At 35.9% G+C, this 26,355-nt stretch overlaps 1 protein-coding gene across 23 annotated transcripts in view; it reads right to left on the bottom strand.

The window, feature by feature from the left end:
- The window catches only part of FAM135A (family with sequence similarity 135 member A), a 153,676-nt gene that overhangs the window by 83,208 nt on the left and 44,113 nt on the right, over positions 1-26,355 (bottom strand). For 21 of the 23 annotated variants that reach the window (NM_001133932.2, XM_054556975.2, XM_054556980.2 and 18 more), the window contains 4 exon segments: positions 300-473; positions 1,895-1,965; positions 2,079-2,218; positions 25,190-25,269. In NM_001133932.2, coding sequence (NP_001127404.1) covers positions 300-473; positions 1,895-1,965; positions 2,079-2,218; positions 25,190-25,269 — 465 coding nt within the window. 23 annotated transcript variants of the gene reach the window in all.

Raw genomic sequence — 26,355 nt, 5'->3', positions numbered from 1 at the left:
CATGATAGTGAGTGAGTTCTCATGAGATCTAGTTATTTAAAAGTGTGTAGCAACTCCCCCTGACTCTTTTGCTCCTGCTCCGGCCATGTGAGATGCCTGCTCCCCCTTTGATTTCTGCCATGATTGTAAGTTTCCTGAGGCCTCCCCAGAAGTTAAGCAGATGCCAGCATCATGCTTCCTGTACAGCCTGAAGAACCATGACCCAATTAAACCTCTTTTCTTTATAAATTGCCCAGTCTCAGGTATTTCTTTATTGCAGTGTAAGAATGGCTTAATACAAAAATATTAGTCAAATTTACCTTATTAGTGGCTGGTGTAGTGCAACCAATGATGCATGAACTGTAACAGACACAACAGAAAGGTGGAAGTAATCAAACATAACATTAACATGATGATGAAGGCCTCTATGGGGGCTAAAGTGCAGCTTCAATGTTCGGCTACTTATTAGTTGCAAGGCATTCAGATCATCTGCCCTGTAAAAAGGAACACTTAGCATGTAAGTATGAAATATTTAGTAAAGGCCAATATATTATACAGTAGTTGAAACTATAAAAACTATTTACTTAATTACTTTTTAAAAATTTCGAATGAGAGTAATTTTTAAAGCATCAAAGTTGCATTAGAAAGCAATATGAAACGTACCAATTGAGAAAATAATCAGATCCCACCTATTGTTTTCTATCAGTCCATGATATGAACTATTTTTTCACTAATATTCCTATAAAATGAATCCTTTTTGATACTTCAGGAATTAATCTCATCTTAAAATTTTACCCCACAGAGAATACTCTTTATTACAAGGCTGCAGTATAACATAGGTCAAATACTATTATAATAAATCCCAAAGGATATTTCAAATTATTTTTACTCTACAAAATTTTATTAAGTGCTGCTCAAAAATAAGCAGGCCATTGTTATTTTAAAAAGTAAAACATATCTTATTGTAGATATTTAGTGTGTCATTAGATTTATACATACTAAAAATGTGAAACAATGCCATGAAAATTATATCCAATTATACTTAAAAAAATTCCATCCATACATTATAACTATCTACAGGTAATGAACTACCTACTCATTTCAGCTTATTCCACTTAAATAATTCTGACTTGGTGGAAAAAAAAGACTTTACAAAATTCCTTGTAATGAACAAGTATTACAGATGAACAGTAGCTACCATATAGTGAAGAGAACATCTAAAGTAGGCCTTCCAGTAATGTGACTTTTTAGTTACTTATCCCACACGCAGTCTGAATTTATATATCATTTTTGAGAATTATTGCTAAAACTACATTTGAGATGGGGGAAAAAACCCTGCATAAATAAAATTGTTAAGTGAATCTCTGATTCTTGTTTTCAATGAACACAAGCAAAATTTGTTCCTAAAACATATGACTGCATGTCCAGGTGTGTGGGTGAGTTGGAGGTAGCCAATCCTAAAACTTCCTCAAGGGCTCTGGAAATTAATGAACTAGAACAACTGTCAAGTGCATGTCATCAGTCTTGATAACTCTCAGAATATCAACAAAGTCCTACCTAAAGAAAGCATAACTGATGCCATCAAGAAAGATTAGCCAGTGATACAGTGGAAAAGAGCTCATTTACATTTAAATGCCTCATGGTAGTGGTATTACATTAACAGTGCAATTTCTAGGAGCTAGGAAAAATTGTTCCATATTTCTTTGACTTGTCTGGTTTTGTTATCTGGAGCTCATGGATTCGGCATGGGCACAATAGAGCTGGCCTAATCATTCTCATGAAGTTTCCCCAGAAAACACAAGTAGTTCAAGACAAGATAGGGATAGGATGAATTTTAAGAAGAAAATGGGCAATCTAATAATAACAAATAACAGTCATAAGTGCCTAAAGGTTTTTTAATTGATTAGCTACTTACGAATAATCTCCATCTGTGAAGTGTAGATCCAAGGATAATAGAAAATTCATTTCCTCAAGGGTTTCTTCAATCTGAAAAGAAATTACACTATGAGATACTTTTTGAAATTTTATAGAAAGTTAGAAATAACACCTTGAGGCATTACAAAAAATATTTACATAAATAAATATGAAGAGATGTTTACCTTTCTTTCATCCAATAGCATTTTTACTTTGAAGATCATAACATCATTTAAAACAACCTCTTCATTTTTGTACAAAATTTGAAATGTTTTACTGCAAATTAGAGAATCATGAACTGAGGCTGGAAAGGCTAAAGTCATACCTAAAACAGATAAGATATGTAATTGACAGATAAAAGTAAAATATAACACAAGCAAATTAACACTTGAACTTTAAAATACTATATGTTTGATTATATTATTATAGTGTCATTATCAATTTATACTGCAGTATTGGAACATTTCTGAAAGTTTACTTATTTCTATGATTAGAAAATAAATAAGTACATTATGAGCATTGTAAAATTACTGCATGACATCTTAATCTGAAGGGTAAATGAGGAAATATTGAAGCAGAAATTTTAGAGTGAACAACTGATCTGTATATCACATTTAGGAAAGCAATTTAGTTTTCCATAGCTGAATAGTAAAGAATTTGGTTGGCCTTTGTACTGGTTGCTAGGAGTTCAGCTCTAAACACTTGGAATAAAGAATTTGGCTGGCCTTTGTCTCCAGTTTCTGAGAAGTAGCCTCTAAATCCTTGGTGGCCCCTAGTTTATGCTAAAGAGATGACTCAGGATGGGGGCTGGCCACATCACTAAGACCAGCCATGTGATTAGAGTTGAGCTTTGAGCCTAGTGATATAACCTCTAATATCCAGAGAGGGGAGAATAGCTAAAGACTGAGCGACATGGGCGATGATTCAGTCAGTCATGCTTACATAAGGAAATATCAATAAAAATTCTGAACACTGAAGTTTGAGTGAGCTTCCCTGGTTGGTAATACTCTGCATATCCTCACATACTGGATGTTCGAGAGGAGAGAAGTTAATGCGTCCTGACTTAATGGGGAGAAAACAATGGAAGCTTCACATCTGGGACCCTCTCAGATCAACTCTATACAGATTCTGATTTGAATCCTTTTGCTGTAATAAAGCTGTAATAATAAGTACAGCACTATGCTGAGTTTGGTGAGTTGTTCTACTGAATTATCAAACATGAGAGAATAATGGGAACCCCCAAATTTGTAGCCAGCTGTTCACAGCTGTGGGTAGCTTGCAGACCACTAAACTCATGGCTGACATGAGGGGAGTCTTGTGGAGGACTATGTCCTTACCATTTGAAGTTTGGTTTTTATCTCTGGGTCATTGATGTCACTCCAACAGCCCACCTGCTGTTATGATCTTATTACCCTGTGCTCCAGAAATAACAATTGAAACTAGAGAGAAAAAAGAAAAAGAAAAAGAACTAGAGACCAAGGTGGGTCTGGAGCTCAAAATGGGATATAAGACTCCAACTGGAGTCATGAGGATGTCCACATAAGCTGGTGGATGTCAGTCAAAGGCAGGGAGCCTCTGCAGGCCAGGGAGCACAGGGTCCAAATGCCCATATGAAATCCACATGGGGTGGTGGCCTGATGTCAGAGTCTGTGTGGAGTGAGGAGGGCAGCCAAGAGTAAAGTGTCAGAACCTGAGCAGGATGAGGAGGCAATCTAAGTGCAGCAGTGACTTTGAGTAAGGTATTGGGAGCCCAAGCAGGATGAATAGGGCAACCACAAGGGAAGGCACCTCAGGATGGTGGACTGGAACCCAAGTTAGATGGAAAGAGTGTCTTTACTGAGGAGCAGCCTGGTACAGGGTGTGTAGGAATCTGAAAGAGATAAAAAGACTCCATATGGGGGTGGGAGTCAAGAAGGCGGTGGACAGCAGCAGCAGCTTGACACACTACTGGAATCCAAGTGAGGAAAAGGAGCTCCTGGCACAAGGCCTTACTGAGGTCAAGTGGGGTAAGGAGGGGGTCCACATAAGGGAGTGACCTTGCATAAGGTGAAGCCCAACTAGTTCAAGGAGACCATCTGTGTGGGAGAAGAAGCAGTGACAGGAGATTGGCACATATAAGGCACTGATCAAATAAGGAAATATATTAAAGGATAAGGGGAGCCAGTTTTCTTACCTATCAGGGAAAGGATGTACACATATGGAAAGGAGATACAAATACAGAATGAGTCCCATGGTACTGGATTGAAACTGAGAGTACTGATATGAACTTATGGTTTTCACCAGATATTTAGATAAAGACATGTAAATTTGCATATGTATGTGTAAGTGTATAGGTGTATACAATGTACTTACTATCTTTGTCCACTCAAATGGCCTGGGAGTAGCACAACCACAAATATTAGTCTTTAGTACTATTCTCCACTAAAAGGATCCACGGCTTTGTAGAAATGGTTGGTTCCAAAGCTAGGGCACAGATAAATCTGGACCATCTTTTTTATACCAGAAAGTAAGGAAGTGATTAGAGAATGTGGGGACACAACAAAAGGGCATAGAAGCTAGTTGGAAAAGAATGCCCCGGCCATATCTGGGACAAAGTGAGCATCAAAATAAATTATGACAGTAATGGATTAACATCCATTGAGTAAACAGAAATCTGTAAGTCCATACTGATATAAATAAATAAGTGAATGAAAAAATCTGAAGTTTAAGAAACAAGAGACATTAGTTGCAAAGTGAAAAAGAGTAATGTTACAGTAGAGAAGCTGGGAAGAGAGCACCTTAATTAAGTGATCCAAGTTAACATTATTAGGAATTGGACAAATAGAAACCACGTATCACCTAATAGGATGTAACAAGAAGAACAAGCATCACTTCTGAGATATTCCTGTCAAAAACACATAAAATGAATCGAATCATGAGGAAATTGTAAACCCATGCAAACTGAAGACCATTCTAAAAAATAATAGGTTTGTAGTCTCCACAAAAGTGTCAGGGTGATGAAAGTCAAGAAGAGACTGAGGAACTGTTCTAGGATGAAGGAGACTAAAGAGACATAACAATTAATTACAATATATGATTTGAAACTGGATCATTTTGCTATAAAGGACTTTACTGGGACAACCAGCAAAACTTGAATGGGGCTATGGATAAGACGACAGTAACGTGTCAGTGTTAGCTTCTTGATTTTGATGGGTGTATTGGGGTTATACAGGAGAATATTCTTTAGAAAAAAATAATGCACTAAAATATTTGGGATGATGGAGCAATCATATTGGCAAATTACTCTTACATGGTTCAGGAAAAAAAGTTCTTTATAATGTACTTGCAACTTTTCTTTAAGTTTGAGATGCTTCGGGAAATATATACTTAAAGGGAAACCAAGCAGACCAGAAACTCAACTTCTGAGTATGTTAAAGAGCTGAGAAGGGAAAGAAATTCTCCTCAATGAAAGTAAATCTTGTTGAAAGCACCCAGGTAATGTGAGGTGAGAATCCACTGCCTAAAGAAACAAAGGTTTCTCTATTGCTCTTCCCTGAAGATGCTGCATCTCTCTCAATACTTCCATATAACTTCTACCACTGGGTCTGGAGCTTCTTTGTTGCTTACTGATGCTTTGAGACATTCTTTGTCTCTCCTCCCTAAAACCACTTATACCACTGGCTTTGAGTCTCCTGTGATCAGACAGTACAGTACCACTCACTATCTTGCTCATTTTTGTACTCTATAAACCCTGGGAAGCCTTCATTTCTTGAAGGCTTTATTTTCTAATTTAAGGTCACTTTTTCAAAAACTAGTCTAGCCATAACTCTTGGTGAACTCAATAGCTATGTAGGTAAACCTAATCTTTGATCTCCTGGGTTCCTTTTCTCCTCTTTTTAAATGTTCTTGCTCTCTAACCCTCCTCAGCTCCTCACTCCTGTGATCAATCTCCAGACTTTTATATTACCAACGACTGCAATCCATCTGTAATTTGAATTTCTTTTTTTAAATTTCCAACTTTTAAGTTCAAGGGTACATGTGCAGGATGTGCAGGTTTGTTACACGGGCAAATGTGTGCATGGTGGTTTGCTGCACAGATCATCCCATCCCCCAGTTATCAGGCCCAGCATCCACTAGGTATTCTTCCTGATCCTCTCCCTCCTCCCATCCCCTACCCTCCAACAGGCCCCAGGGTGTGTCGTTACCCCGGATGTATTCATGTGTTCTCATTATTTAGCTACCACTCATAAGTGAGAACACGTGTAATGTTTATTGTAATGTGAATTTCAATCAACCTCTCCTCCCATACTTCCACCTGTCTTTCTAGTTCATACCCTCTAAGACCACAAGTTCAATAATCCTTTGACCACATTTAGGAGTAGATTCCATGAATCCTACTCCTTTTCATTATCCCCTTACTTTCTCTTAATTCCTTTTTTCCTTACCCATCTTAAATCCTATGATCCATCATTATAATACACTCTTGCATATAACCTATTAAGGATAATATGCTACCCTTGCTTTGTCATATTGACCTGGATAAATCCCAACTCCAGCTCTCTGCCCAATCCATACTTGTACCCACAAACTGAATGTGCCTGGAGAAAAATAAACAGCTATCTTGACTGGCTATACTTTAAATTCATGACCGTTAATTTCAAGTGGGTCTTTAGTGCTGCCTAGCAATCATACTGTATTTTCCAAATCCATTTTATCCCCATATTCTTAGATGACTATTTCATAAATTATTTTCTCTCCTCAAACCTAGTCTTCAGTCTCACTGATAAATTTGTTTCTTATTTCATAAGAAAATAAAAATAATCAGAAGTTCTATAAGCTCTACTATGGGATCTACCTGCAGATGCACCCAGACAAACTCCCTATTTCTCTGCTCCCCTTTCAGGCAAAACTCAAAAGTCTTTGTTATTTATTGTGTTTGATTCATCTCCCATTCTCTTTTCAGCTCACTGTGTGATAGCCAGCCTCTAAAATGGCCTCCAATGATTCTCTTCCTGGTATTCACACTATTGCACAATCTCCTACAAAGGACCAGGGTTGATCTATGTGATAGAAGTGATAGGGACTGGGCGCAGTGGCTCACGCCTGTAATTCCAACACTTTGGGAGGCTGAGGCAGGCAGATCACTTGAGGTCAGGAGTTTGAAACCAGCCTGGCCAACATGGCGAAATCCTGTCTCTAGTAAAAATACAAAAATTAGGTGGGTGTGGTGGCGGCCACCTGTAATCCCAGCTACTTAGGAGGCTGAGGCAGGAGAACTGCTTGAACCTGGGAGGCGGAGGTTGCTGAGGGAGCCGAGATTGTGCCACTGCACTCCAGCTTGGGCAACAGGGTGAAACTCCATCTCCAAAAAAAGAAGTAATAGTAGGATTTGTGTGAATACAGAAGAAGTAATTGACTATAACCTAATGAGAGATTCTGAGTCAGAGGCACGCAGCTAAATTTCTGACACACAGAAACTGTGAGATAGTGTTTGCTGTTTTAAACTAAGTTGTGGGATAAACTTTTACATAGCAATAATTCATACTCCAATCAGACTTTAGCCCATATAACTGTTCTTATCAAAACCACTAATGATTTCTGCTTTGCTAAATCCAAAGGTCAACTCTCAAACTTCATCTTACTTGACTTATAGTCAGTATCTAATATAGATACTATGATCCATCATATAATATGCATTTTTTCACTCTTGTTCTTTTTTTTTTTTTTTCTACTTTTTTTTGAGACAGAGTCTTACTCTGTGCTCAGGCTATAGTGCAGTGGCACTTATCTTGGCTCAGTGCAGTCTTGACCTCCAGGGCTCAAGCAATCCTCTTACCTCAGCCAAGCTAATTTATTTTTTATTTTTTGTAGAGATGAGGTCTCATTATGTTGCCCATTCTCTCATTCTTGATACACTTCTTAAATGTAGCTTTCTGGACATCACACTCTTATAGTTCTACTCCTACCTCATGGGCCACTCCTTTTTCGTCTCTTTTTTTTTGCGGGGGGTGGGGGTGCTGTTTTTCTCTCAACAAGAAGCAGCATAGTGCAGTGGTTAGGAACATAGATTGTGAAGCCAGACTGGCTAGGTTTTAGTCCTGGTTCTGCCACTTACTAGATCTGTGAACTTTATTCATTCTTCTTTTCTATGCCTCACAACCAATTCTTCAGTAAACCCATTGGTTCTACCAACAATACTAAAAATGATCTGACAGAAAAAAGAAGGCTGCCTTTAGGAATGCTCTAAAGGAATTCTCATGCCAGATAAGAAGTTGTATACAAAATCAGTAATTCTAAATTGCTGTGAATGATTTCAGTGAAAGTTGCCTATATCCTCAACTGACATCAATATTTTAAGCTTTAAAAAAGAAATACCAGTGACTTACATATAATAAACTTCGTCTTAATTTTATTCTCAAACCAGAAGCAACAGGCAACAGATGTGCAACTTCCTAGTCATTCATTCACTCATCTGATCAACAAATATTTACTGAATACTTATTATGTATCAGGTATTCTCTAGGTGTTCGGGATACACAGTAAAATGAAAGAGATGAAAATCTCCGACCTCATAGAGCTTACATCCTAATGGAGTGGGGTGATAGAGAATAAATATAGTAAGTAAATGATAGAATACATTTGAAAGTTAAAGTATTAAATGCTATGGAGAAAAATAAAGAAAGGAAAGAGGGATGAGAAAGACAGCAATTTTAAACAGAAAAGCCAGGCAATGCTTTCTTGAGAAGGGAACCTATCAGCAAAGAAGAAAACTGATTCCTGTGTTCTTTCCCCTACTACAGGCCACTAGGTCGCTGTCCCCTCCTTCACCCTAGCAGAAGTCTGGAAGTTTATTCTCTGAAGAGAATAAAAGTCCTCTGAACTAAAAAATCACCTGGCAAAACTGAGAGAGCATGAATATACGAGCGTAGGCATATTGAATACTAAGCGCAGAGATTCCAGAATTGTTCTCTACTGGGCTCCTAGAAGGCTGTCAGCTAGATTCTTACTCTCTAGGAAGGAGACAGACAAGAGTCTTCTATGGCATTTCAAGAACTGTAAAATCTTAGATTTTACCAAACTTGCAACCTAACAAGCTAGCCTGCCACAGTTTCATAAATGTTGGCAGAAGACACAAGACTCTTGGGTCAAAGACAAAAGGTTTGATTATGCACAGCATAGCAAGCAGCATGAGCTTCTTGTTCATGTTAGCTTCCCTCGTATTCATTCTTCCAAGTCCCATGGGAGTGACATGGAGGCAGGCCAGGTGGATACCATGTATGTGGTGGGTTTTTGGTCACAATTGAGGAACCCTAAGCTTAGGAAACCTCTGTCTTTTATAAGGGTAGCTATAAGAAAACCTATGTAACTTTTGCACTGTCCATTATACTGGAAAGTAAATAAATGTACTGTATGTTCTAGACAGAGACACTGTCTGTAACTTCCAAAGCTGTTCATTGCACACATATCCTTAAAAAGATGGTCTGTAAAAAGAAGGCTTTCAGTGCCTCTGCTCATAAAATGTTTCTCTCTTCTCAGAAACATGTGAAACCATAGAGAAGAATTCTCAATGATATATATAGTATAATCTCAGATTCTTCACAGTTCTTGACGTGGGGAATCTAATGAATTGAATGAAAAATAACTATCAATACTGACTTCAAAGATTCCTTAGACAAATGGCTCACCATCGCCCTAAAATGAAGCTCAGACAAGTCCCCTGTATTCTCTCAGAATTTCCCATCAGCCTTCCTTTCAGTCATGTTTAGACAACTGAGGCCTATCAAATATCAGAAGGAAACTTTTAACATGTTTAAGTTAGAGACTAAAACAAAGAGAAAAAAAGTAATATACGAAAAATTTTTTTAAAAAAGAAGAATATTGTTCTTAGAGAAGATATTACATTCATGAAACAGGAAAACATTGATATAGCAAAGGAACACTCAGACAAAAGAGCACTTGGATTTTAAAATGAAGAGAGAAGCGATGAAAGAGAGGGAAGGAGAGAAGAAAAGGAGAAAAGAAGGAGAAAGGGAGTGGGAGACAGAATAAGAGGGTAAAAGATAGAAAGCACAAAAGCAAATAGCTCAAAAAAGGGTTAAAAATAAAGGTGAAGAAATATCACAGTAGAGCCAAGAAGAGAACGGGAAAAAGGAGAAGAAAAAACTAAAACTTAAGAAAGCCAGTAAAGATGATCCACCTTGTAAACAAAAGAAGTTCCAAAAAGAAAGAACAAAGAAAACAGATGGGAGATAATTATTAACAAATTAAGAAATTTCTCAGAACTGAAGTACTCAAAGACCCAAGGTACAGCATTATGTGCCATCAGAACCCCAGTTACCAAATGGATATTCTACCAGATTCTTGAAAGGGGAAAAAGGTCACATAGAAGATTAAAAATCAGTCATTTATTTTTTTTTGGAGAAAAAAATAAGATTAGTAATCAGAATGGCTTTGGAACACTTAACAGCAATGCTGCAAACCAAAAGATAATGGAGTAATATTTTCAAGATTCCAAAGAAAAAAGATTTCCAACCTAGAATTCTATACTTAGCTAAACTTCCAAACAACTGTTAAGGGTAAAATGAAAAGATTTTTAGATGCTGAAGGCTTCAAAATATTTATTTCCCATGCCACTTTTCTCAACAAGTTAACTATTTATAGGCTCTACGAAACTGAGAGAATACACCAAGAAAGAGAAAAAATAGATGTTAGGAAATAAGAGATTCAACATAGAAGAGATGCAAAGGGAATGCCTAGGAAGATGGTGAAGGAAGATCCCAAACAGATCCTCTTCCTTAGATAATCTACAGTGACCAATGTAGTTTGGATTTGTGTGCCATAAAAGATAGATATGTTAACATCCCTGCTGCTAGGGTACCAACTTTAACCTGAGGACAGATTAAAAGCTTGGCTAGATTTCTTTTCAGTGCTTGGCTTATACTAATGAAGTTTCTTGCCTAGATCATCTGACGATACTATTTTCACTTCACTGAAGTTTTCTGCTTTGGCCTGCTCCTGAGAGTTGGAGGAGGGCAATGTTAAGTTTAGATGCAAATCAGTCTGTTCCATATGTTAGACATCCAATATTTTATCACATTACAATCTTGCCAGAAGCCCTGAAAGTGGTAAACTCTCAGTTTTACACAATTCACCCTTGACCTTGCCCACGAATATCTCCAAAAGGAGTCTTAAAACCTTTCAGGTACAAAGAAGCATACCACAACCCAGAGACTCTGTTCAACTTTTCTTCTGGGAGACTTCTTTTAATAATAGCGATATTTAGGCTATCTTACACAGCTGGGTTTGTGCCTGCCACTCAATTTTTTTCAAACTCAACCAGATATTTCCTCGGAATATATTCATACTGACAAAATGCACTCATAAATGATAAAACTACAAAGAAAGCAAAAGAATAACACAAACGTCAAGAGGGGTATACAGGAGGATTTTACAGTACTAGTAATGTTCTATTTCTTAAATGAAAGGTTGGGTACCTGGGTGTTCATTTTATTATTTAATAAAATAATGTGTTATGTAATCATCAAAAAATGTGCAATACATTTCATAATGCAAAGTTACACATTCATTATATAGCTGCTTTGTGCCATGGATTGTTCTCAGCTAAGTGGACTGAACAAAAAAACCAACCATTTTCCTTGACCTCACCTAATTCTGTAAATTACATCTACACTAAGTGTACAGAAGACAGAGTGCTATGACATCTTACAATATGGGGGTGAACTCAGGCTGTGAAACCAGGAAAGGCTTTGTTGACAACATAGCATTTGAGTTGAAACACCATGAAAAAGAGTTAGTCAAATGAAGATAAAAGGGAAGAGCCTTTCAGGAGGAAGAAATGGAGATTTCTTGAAGGCAAGGACCTTGTCTCATTTATTTCTTACTTCATATTAGTATTATGAACATGATCAGCACTTACGGATGTGGAGAAACTGAAACTCTTGTGTACTGTTGGTAAAAACGTGAAACAGTATAGCTACTGTGGAAAATACTATGGGGGTTCCTCAAAAAATTAAAAATAGAACAACTGGCCACACACAGTGTGTGGCACATGCCTGTTATCTTAGCACTTTAGGAGGCCGAGGCAGGAGGAACAGTTGAGTCCAGGAGTTCAAGACCAGCCTGGGCAACAAAGTTAGGCTCCATACGTACAAAACATATGTGACTCATGGGCTGAGGTAGGAGGACTACTTAAGCTCAAGAGGTCGAGGGCAGTGAGCCATGATCGCACCCCTGCACTCCAGCCTGGGTGACAGAGTGAGACCCTGTCTCAAAAAATAAAAATAATAAAAATAGAACTACTATATAATCCAGCATCTCACTTCTAGGTATTTATCCAGAAGAACTGATAAAAGAGGGTCAAAGAGATGTTTGCATACTCACATTCATCGAAGCATTATTCATAATAGTCAAGAGGTAGAAACAACCTAAATGTCTATCTACAAATTAATGGATAAAGAAAATGTGGTATGTACATATTAAAGAATATTATTCAGCCTTAGAAAAGAAAATCCTGTCATAGCTACAACATGGAAAAACCTTAAGGACGTTATGCTAAGTGAAATAAGCCAGTCACAGAAAAGCAAATACTTATGACTCCACTTATATGAGGTATATAAAGCAGTCAAACTCATAGAAACAGAAAGCAGAATGTGGGTTGACAGGGGGTAGGAAAATGAGGAGTTGCTGTTCAATGGTATAGAATTTCAGTTATTCAAGATAACAAAATTTTAGGTCAGGCGTGGTGGCTCATGCCTATAATCCCAGCACTTTGGGAGGCCAAGGCACGTGGATCACTTGAGGTCAGGAGTTTGTGACCAGCCTGGCCAACATGGTGAAACCCCATCTCTACTAAAAAAAAAAAAAAAAAAAAATTGGCCAGGCGTGGTGGTGCATGCCTATAATCCCAGCTACTCGGGAGTCTGAGATGGGAGAATTGCTTGAACTGGGAAGACGGAGGTTGCAGTGAGATGAGATCACAACACTGCACTTCAGCCTGGGTGACAAAGTGAGACTGTCTCAAAAAAAAAAAAAAAAAAAAAAAAAAAGAAATAAATTAAAAAAATAAAAATAAATAAATAACTGAAATATTGTTCTGTTATTCCTTTTTACACTTTAATGTTATTATCAAACTGAAGGGTCTGGGAAACAAGAACACCTAAACGTGTATGCTAAGATTACTGTCTTGAATCTGAAACTTTGTTTTCTAATATTTGCTAGATGAGAACAACTCCATTAAGTCAGAAACCACATTAATCTTTTTCACTGCTTTAATTTAAGACTGAGCACTTAGGTCTCACACATAATAGGCAATCATAAAGTATTTATTTAATAAATGAATGTTCATCTAACTTCTTAATTTAATATCCTATTTCCTTGTTCAAATGACTTGATTTTTATTTTGCCTATCAGTTATCTGCTAACACAAACATTCAGATCTATAGTTTTAAAGACTTGAGATAATTAGAGGCTTCTAAATGCTTACATTCAATCATGATAATTTACATTTTATTTCTATCACTATCTGCATTTCCATTTCCTTTGGTTAAACAGTTAGCACTGGTATCTTTCATTTACTTTGTGACCAAGTGACTATTCATTCAACCATAATCTATTAAGTCTCTCAAATATTGGGAACTAAGAGACATGAACATAAGTAAGAACTCTGCCCATTTTCAGAGCTCCCAGTCTAGTTTGGATAGAAACATTCAAATAAATAATTGCAGTACAATGTGATAATCTCTTAACTGCCTATTTCAGCAGGCCAAAGCAAATGGCAATCTAACACTATCTCTTAAACCAGGTAAAAAGACAATTAAAGGGCAATGATAGAAGCTGTTGAATCTGAGGAAAGCAAAATGGAGGCTTGCCAAATGACTTCCATTTTGTAATCTATGCAGTTTAATTGAAGGACCTAACTTTATGGTGAGTTTTCCATTTATGGCTGTTGAGATTATTCAATTACTGATAACAGTAAAGGATTAGTGACATAATATGAAATGTCTCTAGCTATATGTTTAACTTTTCCTCATTTTTTTTTAAAGCACTGTTCTTTAATGGTGATTGATGTTTGTTTTAGTAGAATCCCATTTCTGAGAAAAAATTTTAACAGCATAAGCTAAAAGAGGTACATAGAAAGTGCTATGGGCCAGGAGTGGTGGCTCATACCTGTAATCCTAGCACTTTGGGAGGCAGAGGTGAGAAGACTGCTTGAGGCCAAGAGTTTAAGACCAGCCTGGGCAACATAGTTAAGATGCCTGCCTCTACAAATTTTTTTTTTTTAATTAGCCCAGTGTGGTGGCATGTGCCTGTAGTCCCAGCTACTTTGAGAGGCTGATGTGGGATTATCACTTGAGCCCAGCTGTTCAAGGCTATAGTGAACTATGATCACACCACTGCACTCCAGCCTAGGTGACAGAGCAAGACCCTATCTCAAAAAAAAGAAAAACGGGTATGACAGCAAGGCAAAGGAAGCATCTAACTGCTTAGGGGAGTTACCTACGGTTTTAAGAAGGAGGTAGTAAGGAGAGGAGAGAAGAGCATGCACAAAATATGAGCAAATAGAACCCATCAAACTTGAGAAACTGAAAGTGGTTCCATGGAATCCACAAGGAGAATGGTGGGAAACAAAATTCGACATGTAGGATAGGACCAAATCATGAAAAATCTTAACACAGCAGAACTATCCCAACATTTCAGTGGCTCTCAAAGGAAGGCCCTGAAAAGCTGGTGGCTGAGCAAAGCTTAAGGAGACAACTAATAGAGGAGAAAGATATGGTTCTGCTAACAGCACTTCAGAATATTTGAAGCTTTATTCCAAGTAGCTAATTAACCATTGCCAAAATAAAGTAACTGGGACAATCTTTCCTTACTTTTATAACTAGCCCTTATTTCCAGCCTTCCTTTCTCCTTGATGTTAACTTTTTGAAACTGCTATCACCTACCTAAAAGCTGGGTGGTAGCATATAGGAAGAAAAATGAAATACATATATACACACACAAAGAATATTATCCAGGACAGAGAAGTGGCCTTAGAAAAAACCTGATCAAATACCAATAGCTGCATTTTTTTTTTTTTAACCAACCTGGGTTGATTTCTTGTAAGTCTAAATGCTTATCTAGTTGTAAAGCTTCTATCAAAATGGAGAACTTTTTTTTATTAAGACCTTCCCCACACATTATCATTTGAATTTTTGTGAAATTTCCCTTTTTTCCTCCATTTCAATCTTATCAGTACTAATACTGGCTACTAAATACTGTGTGCTGGGCACTGTGCTTTATGGAAATCATTATTAATCATTTTGGCAACCTTATATTGTAGGGATTAATACATACATTTTACAGACACCAAGGTTCTGATAATCTGCCCAGAAATCAAATGCCACAACTGTTTGTGCCACAGCCTGTGCTTGGCCGTCAATGTCACGCTGATAAACTATTTCAAACATATGTGTTCTCTCATATACACCATAGAACTCCAACACTAGTACGGAACAGCTATCTCATTGGAGAGAAAAGATGGAAAGGAGCTATAAAAAAAGTTAAACCATATCATTCAACTAACCTGTCTACACGTAGAGTGAATTCTTGAAAACTAAGAAGGAAATTACATATAAATGGCTTTTTCTTAGACTGTTTTTCCTTATATCAAGCTGGTTCTGAGATCCTAGAGTCCACCTTATTTCAGCATTTTAACTACTGGGGCAATTTAGGACAGAAAGGGAGGGCAAGACACAGGGAAAAGATATTTACTGAGCATGGTAATAGATCTCTTTACACAATTTTCTAACTTAATTTACACACTGTGAGAAGGATTATATCTATTACACTGATAAGGAAAGAAAGACTCAAATAAATGGAATAATTTGCTTAAGACCAAATAGCTAGTGAGTGGAAAAACAAGATTTGAAACTAGTTACGCCCAAATTAAAACACATTCCACAGATGAAGTTAGCTTTATAAGAATAGAAATGCAGTCCCAGGTACCTAGATTTCCATGATATATTATATAAATTTAGGGATCTTTCGGGAGTTCTCTTCTTCTCTTCAGTTCTTCCTTCTTGCTCTTGGTCATACTAGTTCATGTTTCCTATCTCATAAATAGTTTTATTGGTTTTGAGAAAAATATGAAATTTTAAAATTATACTTATTAACATGAAATGTTATCCTATGCACTTCATTACTTGCTATATAATAGAAATTATACATAACACAGAAAAATTATGTTTCAGTTCTTTACATAAAATGGTTCATAGCATAATGAGTCAAAACATGACTGTTTTCCATTATTCCATATATCTCTAGAACTCAATATTTAACATATTGAGGTATATAACATAAAAGATATACAGCCCTTTACAGTCTAAATACTTTCAGTTATTTAATGCACAACAACCCTGTGAAGCAGGTAATACACTGCACAGAGGAGAAACTGAAGCTCAAGGAGGTTAAGTGAGTTTTCCCAGGTAGCACAGTAGGAAGACAGACTCCTGATTCCAAGTCACTATTTTGTTAACTACATCAGATCTGCATCTCTGAATTAACAGTTTCTAAACTACATTAAGATTTATCTATCTATAGGCTTGGCACGGTGGCTTATGCCTGTAATCCCAGCACTTTGGGAGGCCGAGGCAGCGGATCACTTGAGGTGAGGAGTTTGAGACCAGCCTGGCCAACCTGATGAAACTCCGTCTTTACTAAAAATACAAAAATCAGTCAGGCATGGTGGTACACGCCTGTAATCCCAGCTACTCGGGAGGCTGAGGCAGGAGAATTTCTTGAGTCCAGGAGGCGGAGGTTGCAGTGAGCCGAGATCCCACCATTGTGAGACTCTACTTTAAAAAAAAAAAAAAAGATAGCTATCTATCTATCTAGATAGATAGATAGACAGATCAATAGATAGATAAATCTTCTATCTATCTCTTCTCTTAAATTCTTCCTTCTTGCTCTTGGTCAAACTAGTTCATGTTTCCCATCTCATAAATGGTTTTATTGGTTTTCAGAAAAATATTCTTAGCTAGCTATCTAACAGTGATCCACATCAATACCAAAGTAACTAGACCTGTCTTAATTGTCTTACTGGACACTTATGATCTTCCTTCATGTTGGATAGTCATTTTGATTCTAGAAACCCTTTCCTTCTTGTGTTACCACCAAAGTGCAAATACTTGTTTTCAACCTTTAGAATCAACCAATAGACAAAGGACAAAAGATTTAACTAGTTACAAAACAGGATATGAATGTCAGCAACCTTGATAATTCCAACAGAGATTGGAAGGTAGAAAGAGAGAAAATCTGAAAAGAAAAAAATGGTGGGACTGTTTATATCCTTATTTCAAAATAAGGAGTCTGTCATGATCACTGAAGTAGAAAATGGAGCTTTAAATATACTGTTTGAAGCTATAGAGACTGGTCAGAAACACATATGAGAATAACAGTATCTCTTTTAAAAGGTTGGGGGAGAGGGAACGAGGAAATGGTGTAAATAAAATAAATAGTCTTTTTATCATAACAGGAAGTCCATTGACAATGTCCATATGGAGGTAACTATAAGGACTAGAGACACGGGTAAAAGTTGTTACATCTAGAAAACAAGCTATAGTTTTTACTACAAGTCTTTCTGGACTAATTGATCTTTGTTGTTGTTGTTGAGACGGAGTCCTCACACTGTTGCCCAGGCTGGAGTGCAGTGATGCGATCTTGGCTCACTGCAACCTCCACCTCCCAGGTTCAAGCGATTCTCCCGCCTCAGCCTCCCAAGTAGCGGGAATTACAGGCACCCGCCACCATGCCTGGCTAATTTTTTTTGCATTTTTAGTAGAGACGGGGTTTCACGATGTTGGTCAGGCTTGTCTCGAACTCCTGACCTCGTGATCTGCCCGCCTCAGCCTCCCAAAGTGCTGTGATTACAGGCGTGAGCCTCCGCGCCTGGTGACTAATTGATCTTTTAACCATATGCTGTGTATTATTTTGATAAAAAATTTTTTTCCAGAAAAGAAGATGGATGGATATTAAAAAGCAAATTAAACAAAATACATTTAATCTTAATAATACTATAATTACTAGGATGTCATTATTTAAACTTTTTATGAAAACTGCATAACATTTCAAACTGGAGCCAGATTCCTAAAACCAGCAATGACTTCTCTGTTGTAAAAGTCTATGAATGCTTTTCTTATCAATCAATTTTCAACAGTTCTATAAATACTCACTGTCTTTCATGACTGATGTTATTGCAGATGACAGATATTTCCTGACTCAAACCTCTCACTGTCAGCATAATCATGTGCTGGAAATAATTTAAATGTATGGCAATAAGCTGTATAATACCATCTAATTCCCATCCCATTCAACCTGCTCCACTGTAACCCACAGACAGAAATCATTATTTTAAACTATTTTTCCTAAAAGTTCTCTTAAAATATACAGAAGGTATACGAATTACGGTAACATGCAGCGCTGGAAGGAAAAGGTATTAAGATGAAAGTACGAATCAAAGTTAAAAGAAAAATAGAGCAGGTAATAAAAAGCACAGAGAAAAATCCAAGCCCTTAAAAGAAAAAATGAATTTTTAAGGACCAGAGGTAAAAAATTAACACAAAGGATAAAAGAAAATCATCCTATATAAAGCTATTTATGTTCAAGGATAATACTAGGAATCAATGATATGTATTTATTAAAAGTTAGTTAAATACATGGGAGCAATTTCTTGAGGCAGAAAAGGATACCTTTCCTTAATAATTTACTATGTAAAAAGATACACACTGTAAGAACTTGTTAGTACTGCTGTAAAATGAAATTTTGAAAGAAGGATATAGAAGGCAGAAACAATATCTCAAAGATCGTAATAAGTTGGCAGCCTTCTTTGCCTTGTTTTTTCAGATTGCATCTAGACAGAAGAACATTATTTTGGTTCAAACTAACACTTGTGAGATGCATGTCATAAGTCACCACATCCCATCAATCACTATCCTCTATAATATTCATATTAATTTAACATTTAACAAGATAGAGGCTATTCTGGGGTAAACTGGCAGGAAATACTTGATACTTTACCAGATTTACCTTATCACAGGTACCCAGAGGATGAAACAACATTCAAAAGCTATGGAAAATGACCTACACATACAAGGTAATCATGTTGGGAATAGTGTCAGGCAGGAGAAAAACAGCATGTCTCACAGTTTGTTCAGAGCCACTTTATTGGAAAGGCTTTGCACATATCTTTGCAAACCACAAACAAGAAAAACAAGTTATCATAAATTAGAGAATTAAAAATAAAATACATTGATATAATATTTGAAATATGAAAGATCTTGAGAAGTCATATCTGTTAGCACATTTCAGACATGACAGGTAAAAGTTTGCTATTTTGAAAGAGAATGAGAAAAAAGGGTGAAAGAGATTTTATGTATTTCTTTCTTCTTCTGTCCAAAATCTGGTTTTTGTGCTTGCTATTTTGGCTGCTATCATTTAACTAAAAGTATGTAATCTTCTAAAAATTTCTGGTATAATGCTATTAAAAAATACACAGAGATAATATTTTCACATATGTGAGATTTTCACATGTTATTTAATATGGAAGCCTATCATTTTCAAACTCAGGCTTCCCTTTTATAGACTGGTGTCTGCCACAAACTATTTATTTTTAAAAGATATTTCCTTTAAATATACTAGTAAACTATCAGATCACTACATTTCATAGTCTATTATATGCAACCGATAGTATCAGAACCTAGAAACTTAATTGGCAGCAGCAATGATTAAATCTAGACATAACTAAGAAAAAAAAATTAAGTACCCAGGAAAAGACTAAGAGAAGGTACTCTATTTGGGCATTTCTGACACAGTTTGTCATGTCAAAATAACATTACTTTGTAAATAACATTAATTATATGTAATTATTTGTGCCATACCAATGACCTAGAAATTGAATTATAATTTGTTAATTTTTATAAAAGATAAATCCTTTCCAACCAGTATTTAGTTGATGAAGAATAGTGATCATGGAACTTGGTTCAAATAGGGTTGTCCATAAAATAAATTCATTTTTATCTTTTCTAGAATTTTTTTTCTCTCAAAAGACAAAGAAGGGACTGAGCAGCTATAAAATGTCCACTTTTCTGGTGAGTAAAGGTAAAACTGACAACGTTGAACAAACATACTCATTTGGAAAATAAAATGTCAGATGGAAGACATTTCTGGTATAAGATGAGTCTAAATACAAATATCACAATATTCACATTGTTAATGCACAGATTAGGTGTAACCTAATAAAGGCTGAATGATTTCGTGCCCTGAAACTACGTATGGAAAGAATCTTGACTGAGTCTGTAGCACCACCCTGTCACTATCAAATATAATAATAAATGAACGCTCACTAGATCTGAAAGCTCCGTTGCTGCAGTAAATAGTCACTGACAGAAAATGTATCAGTCATGTATTTAGCTCATAAATTATTAAAGACAAAACACTCAAAAAGCCTTGGAAAAACATCTGTAAGATGTGACATGCTATGAAAACAAAGAAAGGACATTTCCTTGTTGCCATAAAGTACATCTGTGTTCTTTAAAACACAGCATCCACTCTGAGTTATCAGGATAAAAAGTGTTCTTAAAGGTCCAGAAGTTGCTGAATGACACACCTGACTTTAGATCACTGCAATGAATAGATTCTGAGGTTCCTGCCCAGAGTCATAATTCTAAACTATTGTTAACCAAGATAATGCCACTACCACGCCTGAAAAGGGTGCTCCTGACTGAACTGTAATACAAGTAGCAGCAAGCACAGTCACTCAAGGGCCACTGGACTAGGAAGAGTAATCAGGGGTTACTGTTAAATCTTTTCACAATTTATTTCTGATGCCCTTCCTTATCCTCAGCTCACAAGTCAATAAGCAGAGGTAGAGAAATGTTTCCATGAAGTTAGGGCAAGGTAACTTACTACTAAAAGAGGAAGTTACTTGAGGAGTAAGTTAACATTATGAAGAAAATAGTCTTTAATGAAACACATCAACCAAATTAAATATTGTGACACTTAATGATATCCTTTACACCAACCTAAAAATCTAACCAACAAGATTTTATTTTCAAATGATACTTTTGTCCACCAGTCATTATTCCCAAAGAATAATTCTGACATTCAAAATCTTTCTTGGAATTGATTTGTAATAACCAAGCACAGTTAAAATTTCCAGTCCTCTGAGGTAATTATTTGGAATCTGCGAAAAACAAAGTAGAAACAATTCTCTGTATGATACAGAGAAATGCTAAATGATTAATGATTAACTCAATGATTTAAAATGTTTCATTTGTAAATGTAAAGAATTTCTAAATCTATTCTTTCAGAAAAGGAATAATGAAAGAATGGAGAAATCATGCCTGACATAACAAGGAGATAGTTGAGTTTGATACAAGTAAGACTATATAGTAACTGAAATTTAGAAATCAGCAAATGTTTTCTTCTAGCATACTTCCTTTTGGTCTTTGAATCAATCATTTACTGAGAATTTACAATTTATCTGATTTTGTCTGTTTTCTACCATTTCCCCATTTCTCTTTCCAGAATTATCTTTTTTTCTCCATTGATTAGATTTTTCTGGGTTAAACTGACTAATTTCACATCCAAACATTTAAAAAGTAATGTTACCTCATTAATTCCATATTAAAATGAAACAAAATACAAAAATCTTAACTTCCGTACAAATTATGAACTCAATCTCAAACAATCTCTCAGGTTCTCATACAAGGACAACTTTAGTGGTCAAGAATTAATATTCAGGCTGGGCGCGGCCGAGGCGGGTGGACCACGAGGTCAAGAGATCACGACCATCCTGGCCAACATGGTGAAACCCCATCTCTACTAAAATACAAAAATTAGCTGGGTGTGGTGGTGCACGCCTGTAGTCCCAGCTACTTGGGAGGCTGAGACAGGAGAATTGCTTGAACCCGGGAGGCGGAGGTTGCAGTGAGCCGAGATCGCACCACTGCACTCCAGCCTGGCGATAGGGCAAGACTCCGTTTCAAAAAAAATGAATTAATATTCATAGGTTTGACATTATTTCTCTTGAAACTTTAATAATAAGGAACAAACATATCTTTAAAATTTATTACTTAAAAGTGGTTAGACTATTTAACATTGTGGAATATATGTCAAGTATCTTGCCATCTTGAAAGATATCTCACAAACTAAAATCTGAGGATTTCCTCAACTGGCAACTTTAGGAGATAAAACTGAGCTAGAAATCTAGTCTACTAGATTCAAGGATGTTCAAAAGAGTACACCAAATCTGTCATGTCATGTCAGCTTGTTTTATTACCTCTATGTTTCGTGAAAGTAGACTTACAAAAGATGATCTATTATGGCAATAATATATACATTGACACGTATGCCAAGCCAAGAATAAATTCTTTTTCATTTTAAGATGAATGAATATACAAAAAATATATATACACACACATACACATGTATATATACGTGTGTGTGTGTGTGTGTATTTGTCATAAGCAACAGACCTCTGTGAGCATTTTAACAGTCTTTAGGAAGATAAACTCTACACTACGTATAATTCATTAAAATTTAACATTAGTCTCAGGATACAAAATCAATGTGCAAAAATCACAAGCATTCCTATACACCAATAACAGACAAATAGAGAGCCAAATCATGAGTGAACTCCCATTCACAATTGCTTCCAAGAGAATACCTAGGAATCCAACTTACAAGGGATGTGAAGGACCTCTTCAAGGAGAACTACAAACCACTGCTCAACTAAATAAAAGAGGACAGAAACAAATGGAAGAACATTCCATGCTCGTGGATAGGAAGAATCAATATTGTGAAAATGGCCATACTGCCCAAGGTAATTTATAGATTCAATGCCATCCCCATCAAGCTAACAATGACTTTCTTCACAGAATTGGAAAAAACTACTTTAAAGTTCATATGGAACCAAAAAAGAGCCTGCATTGCCAAGACAATCCTAAGCAAAAAGAACAAAGCTGGAGACATCATGCTACCTGACTTCAAACTATACTACAAGGCTACAGTAACCAAAACAGCATGGTACTGGTACCAAAACAGCATGGCACTGGTACCAAAACAGAGAGACAGACCAATGGAACAGAACAGAGGTCTCAGAAGTAACACTACACATCTACAACCATCTGATCTTTGACAAACCTGACAAAAACAAGAAATGGGGAAAGGACTCCCTATTTAATAAATGGTGATGGGAAAACTGGCTAGCCATACGTAGAAAGCTGAAACTGGACCCCTTCCTTACACCTTATATGAAAATTAATTCAAGATGGATTAAAGACTTAAATGTTAGATCTAAAATCATACAAACTCTAGAAGAAAACCTAGGGAATACCATTCAAGACACGGGCATGGGCAAGGACTTCATGACTAAAACACCAAAAGCAATGGCAACAAAAGCCAAAATTGACAAATGGTATCTAACTAAACTAAAGAGCTTCTGCACAGCAAAAGAAACTGCCATCAGAGTGAACAGGCAACCTACAGAATGGGAGAATATTCTTGCAATCTACCCATCTGACAAAGGGCTAATATCCAGAATCTACAAAGAACTTAAACAAATTTACAAGAAAAAAATCAAACAACCCCATCAAAAAGTGGGCAAAGGATGTGAACAGACACTTTTCAAAAGAAGACATTTATGCAGTCAACAGACACATGAAAAAATGCTCATCATCACTGGTCATCAGAAAAATGCAAATCAAAACCACAATGAGTCACACCAGTTAGAATGGTGATCATTAAAAAGTCAGGAAACAACAGGTGCTAGAGAGGATGTGGAGAAATAGGAACACTTTTACACTGTTGGTGGGAGTGTAAATTAGTTCAACCATTATGGAAGACACTGTGGTGATTCCTCAAGGATCTAGAACTAGAAATATCGTTTGACCCAGCAATCTCATTACTGGGTATATACCCAAAGGATTATAAATCATGCTACTATAAAGACACATGCACACGTATGTTTACTGCGGCACTATTCACAATAGCAAAGACTTGGAACCAACCCAAATGAACATCAATATAGACTGGATTAAGCAAATGGGGCACATATACACCATGGAATACTATGTAGCCATAAAAATGGATGAGTTAATGCCCTTTGTAGGGACATGGATGAAGTTGGAAACCATCATTCTCAGCAAACTATTGCCAAGGACAGAAAACCAAACACTGCATGTTCTCACTCATAGGTGGGAACTGAACAATGAGAACGCATGGACACAGGGTGGGGAATATCACACACTGGACCCTGTGGTGGGGTGGGGGGATGGGGGAGGAATAGCATTAGGAGAAACACCTAATGTAAATGACGAATTAATGGGTGCAGCAAACCAACATGGCACATGTATACATATGCAAACAAACCTGCATGTTGTGCACATGTATCCTAGAACTTAAAGTATAATAATAAAAAATAAAAATAAAAAATTTAACATTAAACAACATTTTAGTATTCATCGTATGATAAAAAGATAATCCTAAACACTTCAAATACCCAACAAGTTTTTTAAAATTTCAAAATGGACTGAATTATGCTTAGCATAGCTCTAGTGTTAGGTGTATTTTATTATTTTTATGGTGCTTTAAAAACTAGTAATTCATATTAGGCTTACATAATAACTCTTTAGAATGTTTCATTAACTGGTTCATTTTCTAACTAAACAGCATATATTGCATTGGGAAAGCTGAAAAATGACCACTAATTATGTCAGGGCCACCAGTTTTAACTTAACCCCTTTAATGCTGGTGTCTCTCCTTAGAATATGAGTAACTAACAAAGCTGCTGTAACATGTCTATTTCATACCTTCCTACATTGTCTTTTGGCTCTGTTTCATAATTAGAGAACCTAATCCAGAAAAAAAAAATTGGTTTAAAAAATGTCCTCAAAACGCATACCATAAAACTTTATCATAAAACACCTTTATAATCATAAGTCAAATTATATGTTCCCATTTACTGCGTATCTTTTTAGATTGCATCTTATATGATATAATGGATACCAATCCTACGTTTGTTTTCATGAAACTTTAATATACATTCTTTGATGTGCTCATTGTAAGAAATCTAAGAAGGAGACAGAGTATCTATAATCAAATCTGTTTTACTGAGGCCCCAAATATATTTCTTACAATGGTTATCATAATGATGTTATTTGGTATCTTATATCTGTAATGAAAAAAAATTTATTAAAAGTTATTGACCATTAAAATGTTGTTTCAGATTACTTTTTAAATTTGAACGTATTCCTTGGCTTACCTGTTGCATGCAACAAACTAGCTTCTACTCTGTGGGGAATTCTTGATGGAATTTTCATAGAAGAACGAATCTGGTAAAAACTAAAGCAAAATAAACAAGGAAGTTATTTCAAAACATATTTAACAATATGCAATGCCCCAACTTCCACATTTGTATCCATATGAAAATAATAAAGTTGGCCTAATTATATCAGTCTCCCATAACATTTACCGTTGTTGGGAAAAAAAAATCAGGCTTACATATCAAATATAAGCATGGCATAAAACCAAAAGAGAAACCCAGTATATATAAAGATAAATGAAAGAAACAGATACAATACATATAATATTTCTTACTTTATATGTAATAGCAACCTGTGGAAATAGAAAAGCATCTAAGAACTTCATTGTTTCATTTGGCTCATTTTTTTCTTTTATAAAATAAAAAGATAATTACTTATAATGTAATTTTGAGAAAATATAAGATCCATTATAAATAGTTTTTAAAAACTGGATTCTATAAATGACAAAATGAAGATATCAGTTGGTTTAAAGAATTGTTTTTTGTTTTTCCAGGTCAGAGCTATTTGTTTATGTACTTTTACTTATTTATTCCAAAAGATTTTTGAAATAGCATACATATATTTAAAAATCTACCAAACATTAGTAATAACTTTAAGAAAAAGATGATTATGAAGTAAAAACTATAATATGACTGTCTTATAACATCATCACACTGCAAATCTGTGTATGTAATGGAGGATACACTACACCTATACACACAAAATTACCAAAAGCTCAATCAACATAAATTAGGGATAAGTTTAGATATATACTGAGGAGGTGAATATTTAATGTTTGTTTTTCTTCAATAATATCCTAGAGAGTGGTTTCAGATATTAAATTTGCAAATAATGCAAACATTAAAAATATAAATATATTAATTACTATTATTCTAGGAAGGTGTCATCTTGGAAAAGATATATCATCAGATCACAAAGAGTAAATGAAAGGTCAGTCAAATTTGGAACATTAAAAGTCACAATATGGCTTTAAAGGGGCATGAGAAAACTCCATAAAGTTAGATGACTTGTTAAGATTAAGATGAGGAGTGCTTGAAAACATGAGAAAACTGTGAAAAAAAATTGAAGTGGAATCAGCGGGAACCTTGAAACCCAGGGGGAAAGC

This window comes from Pongo abelii, chromosome 5 (genome assembly GCF_028885655.2).
Source record: "Pongo abelii isolate AG06213 chromosome 5, NHGRI_mPonAbe1-v2.0_pri, whole genome shotgun sequence".
Classification (NCBI taxonomy): Eukaryota; Metazoa; Chordata; class Mammalia; order Primates; family Hominidae; genus Pongo; species Pongo abelii.
This window is presented reverse-complemented; position numbering and strand designations above follow the sequence as displayed.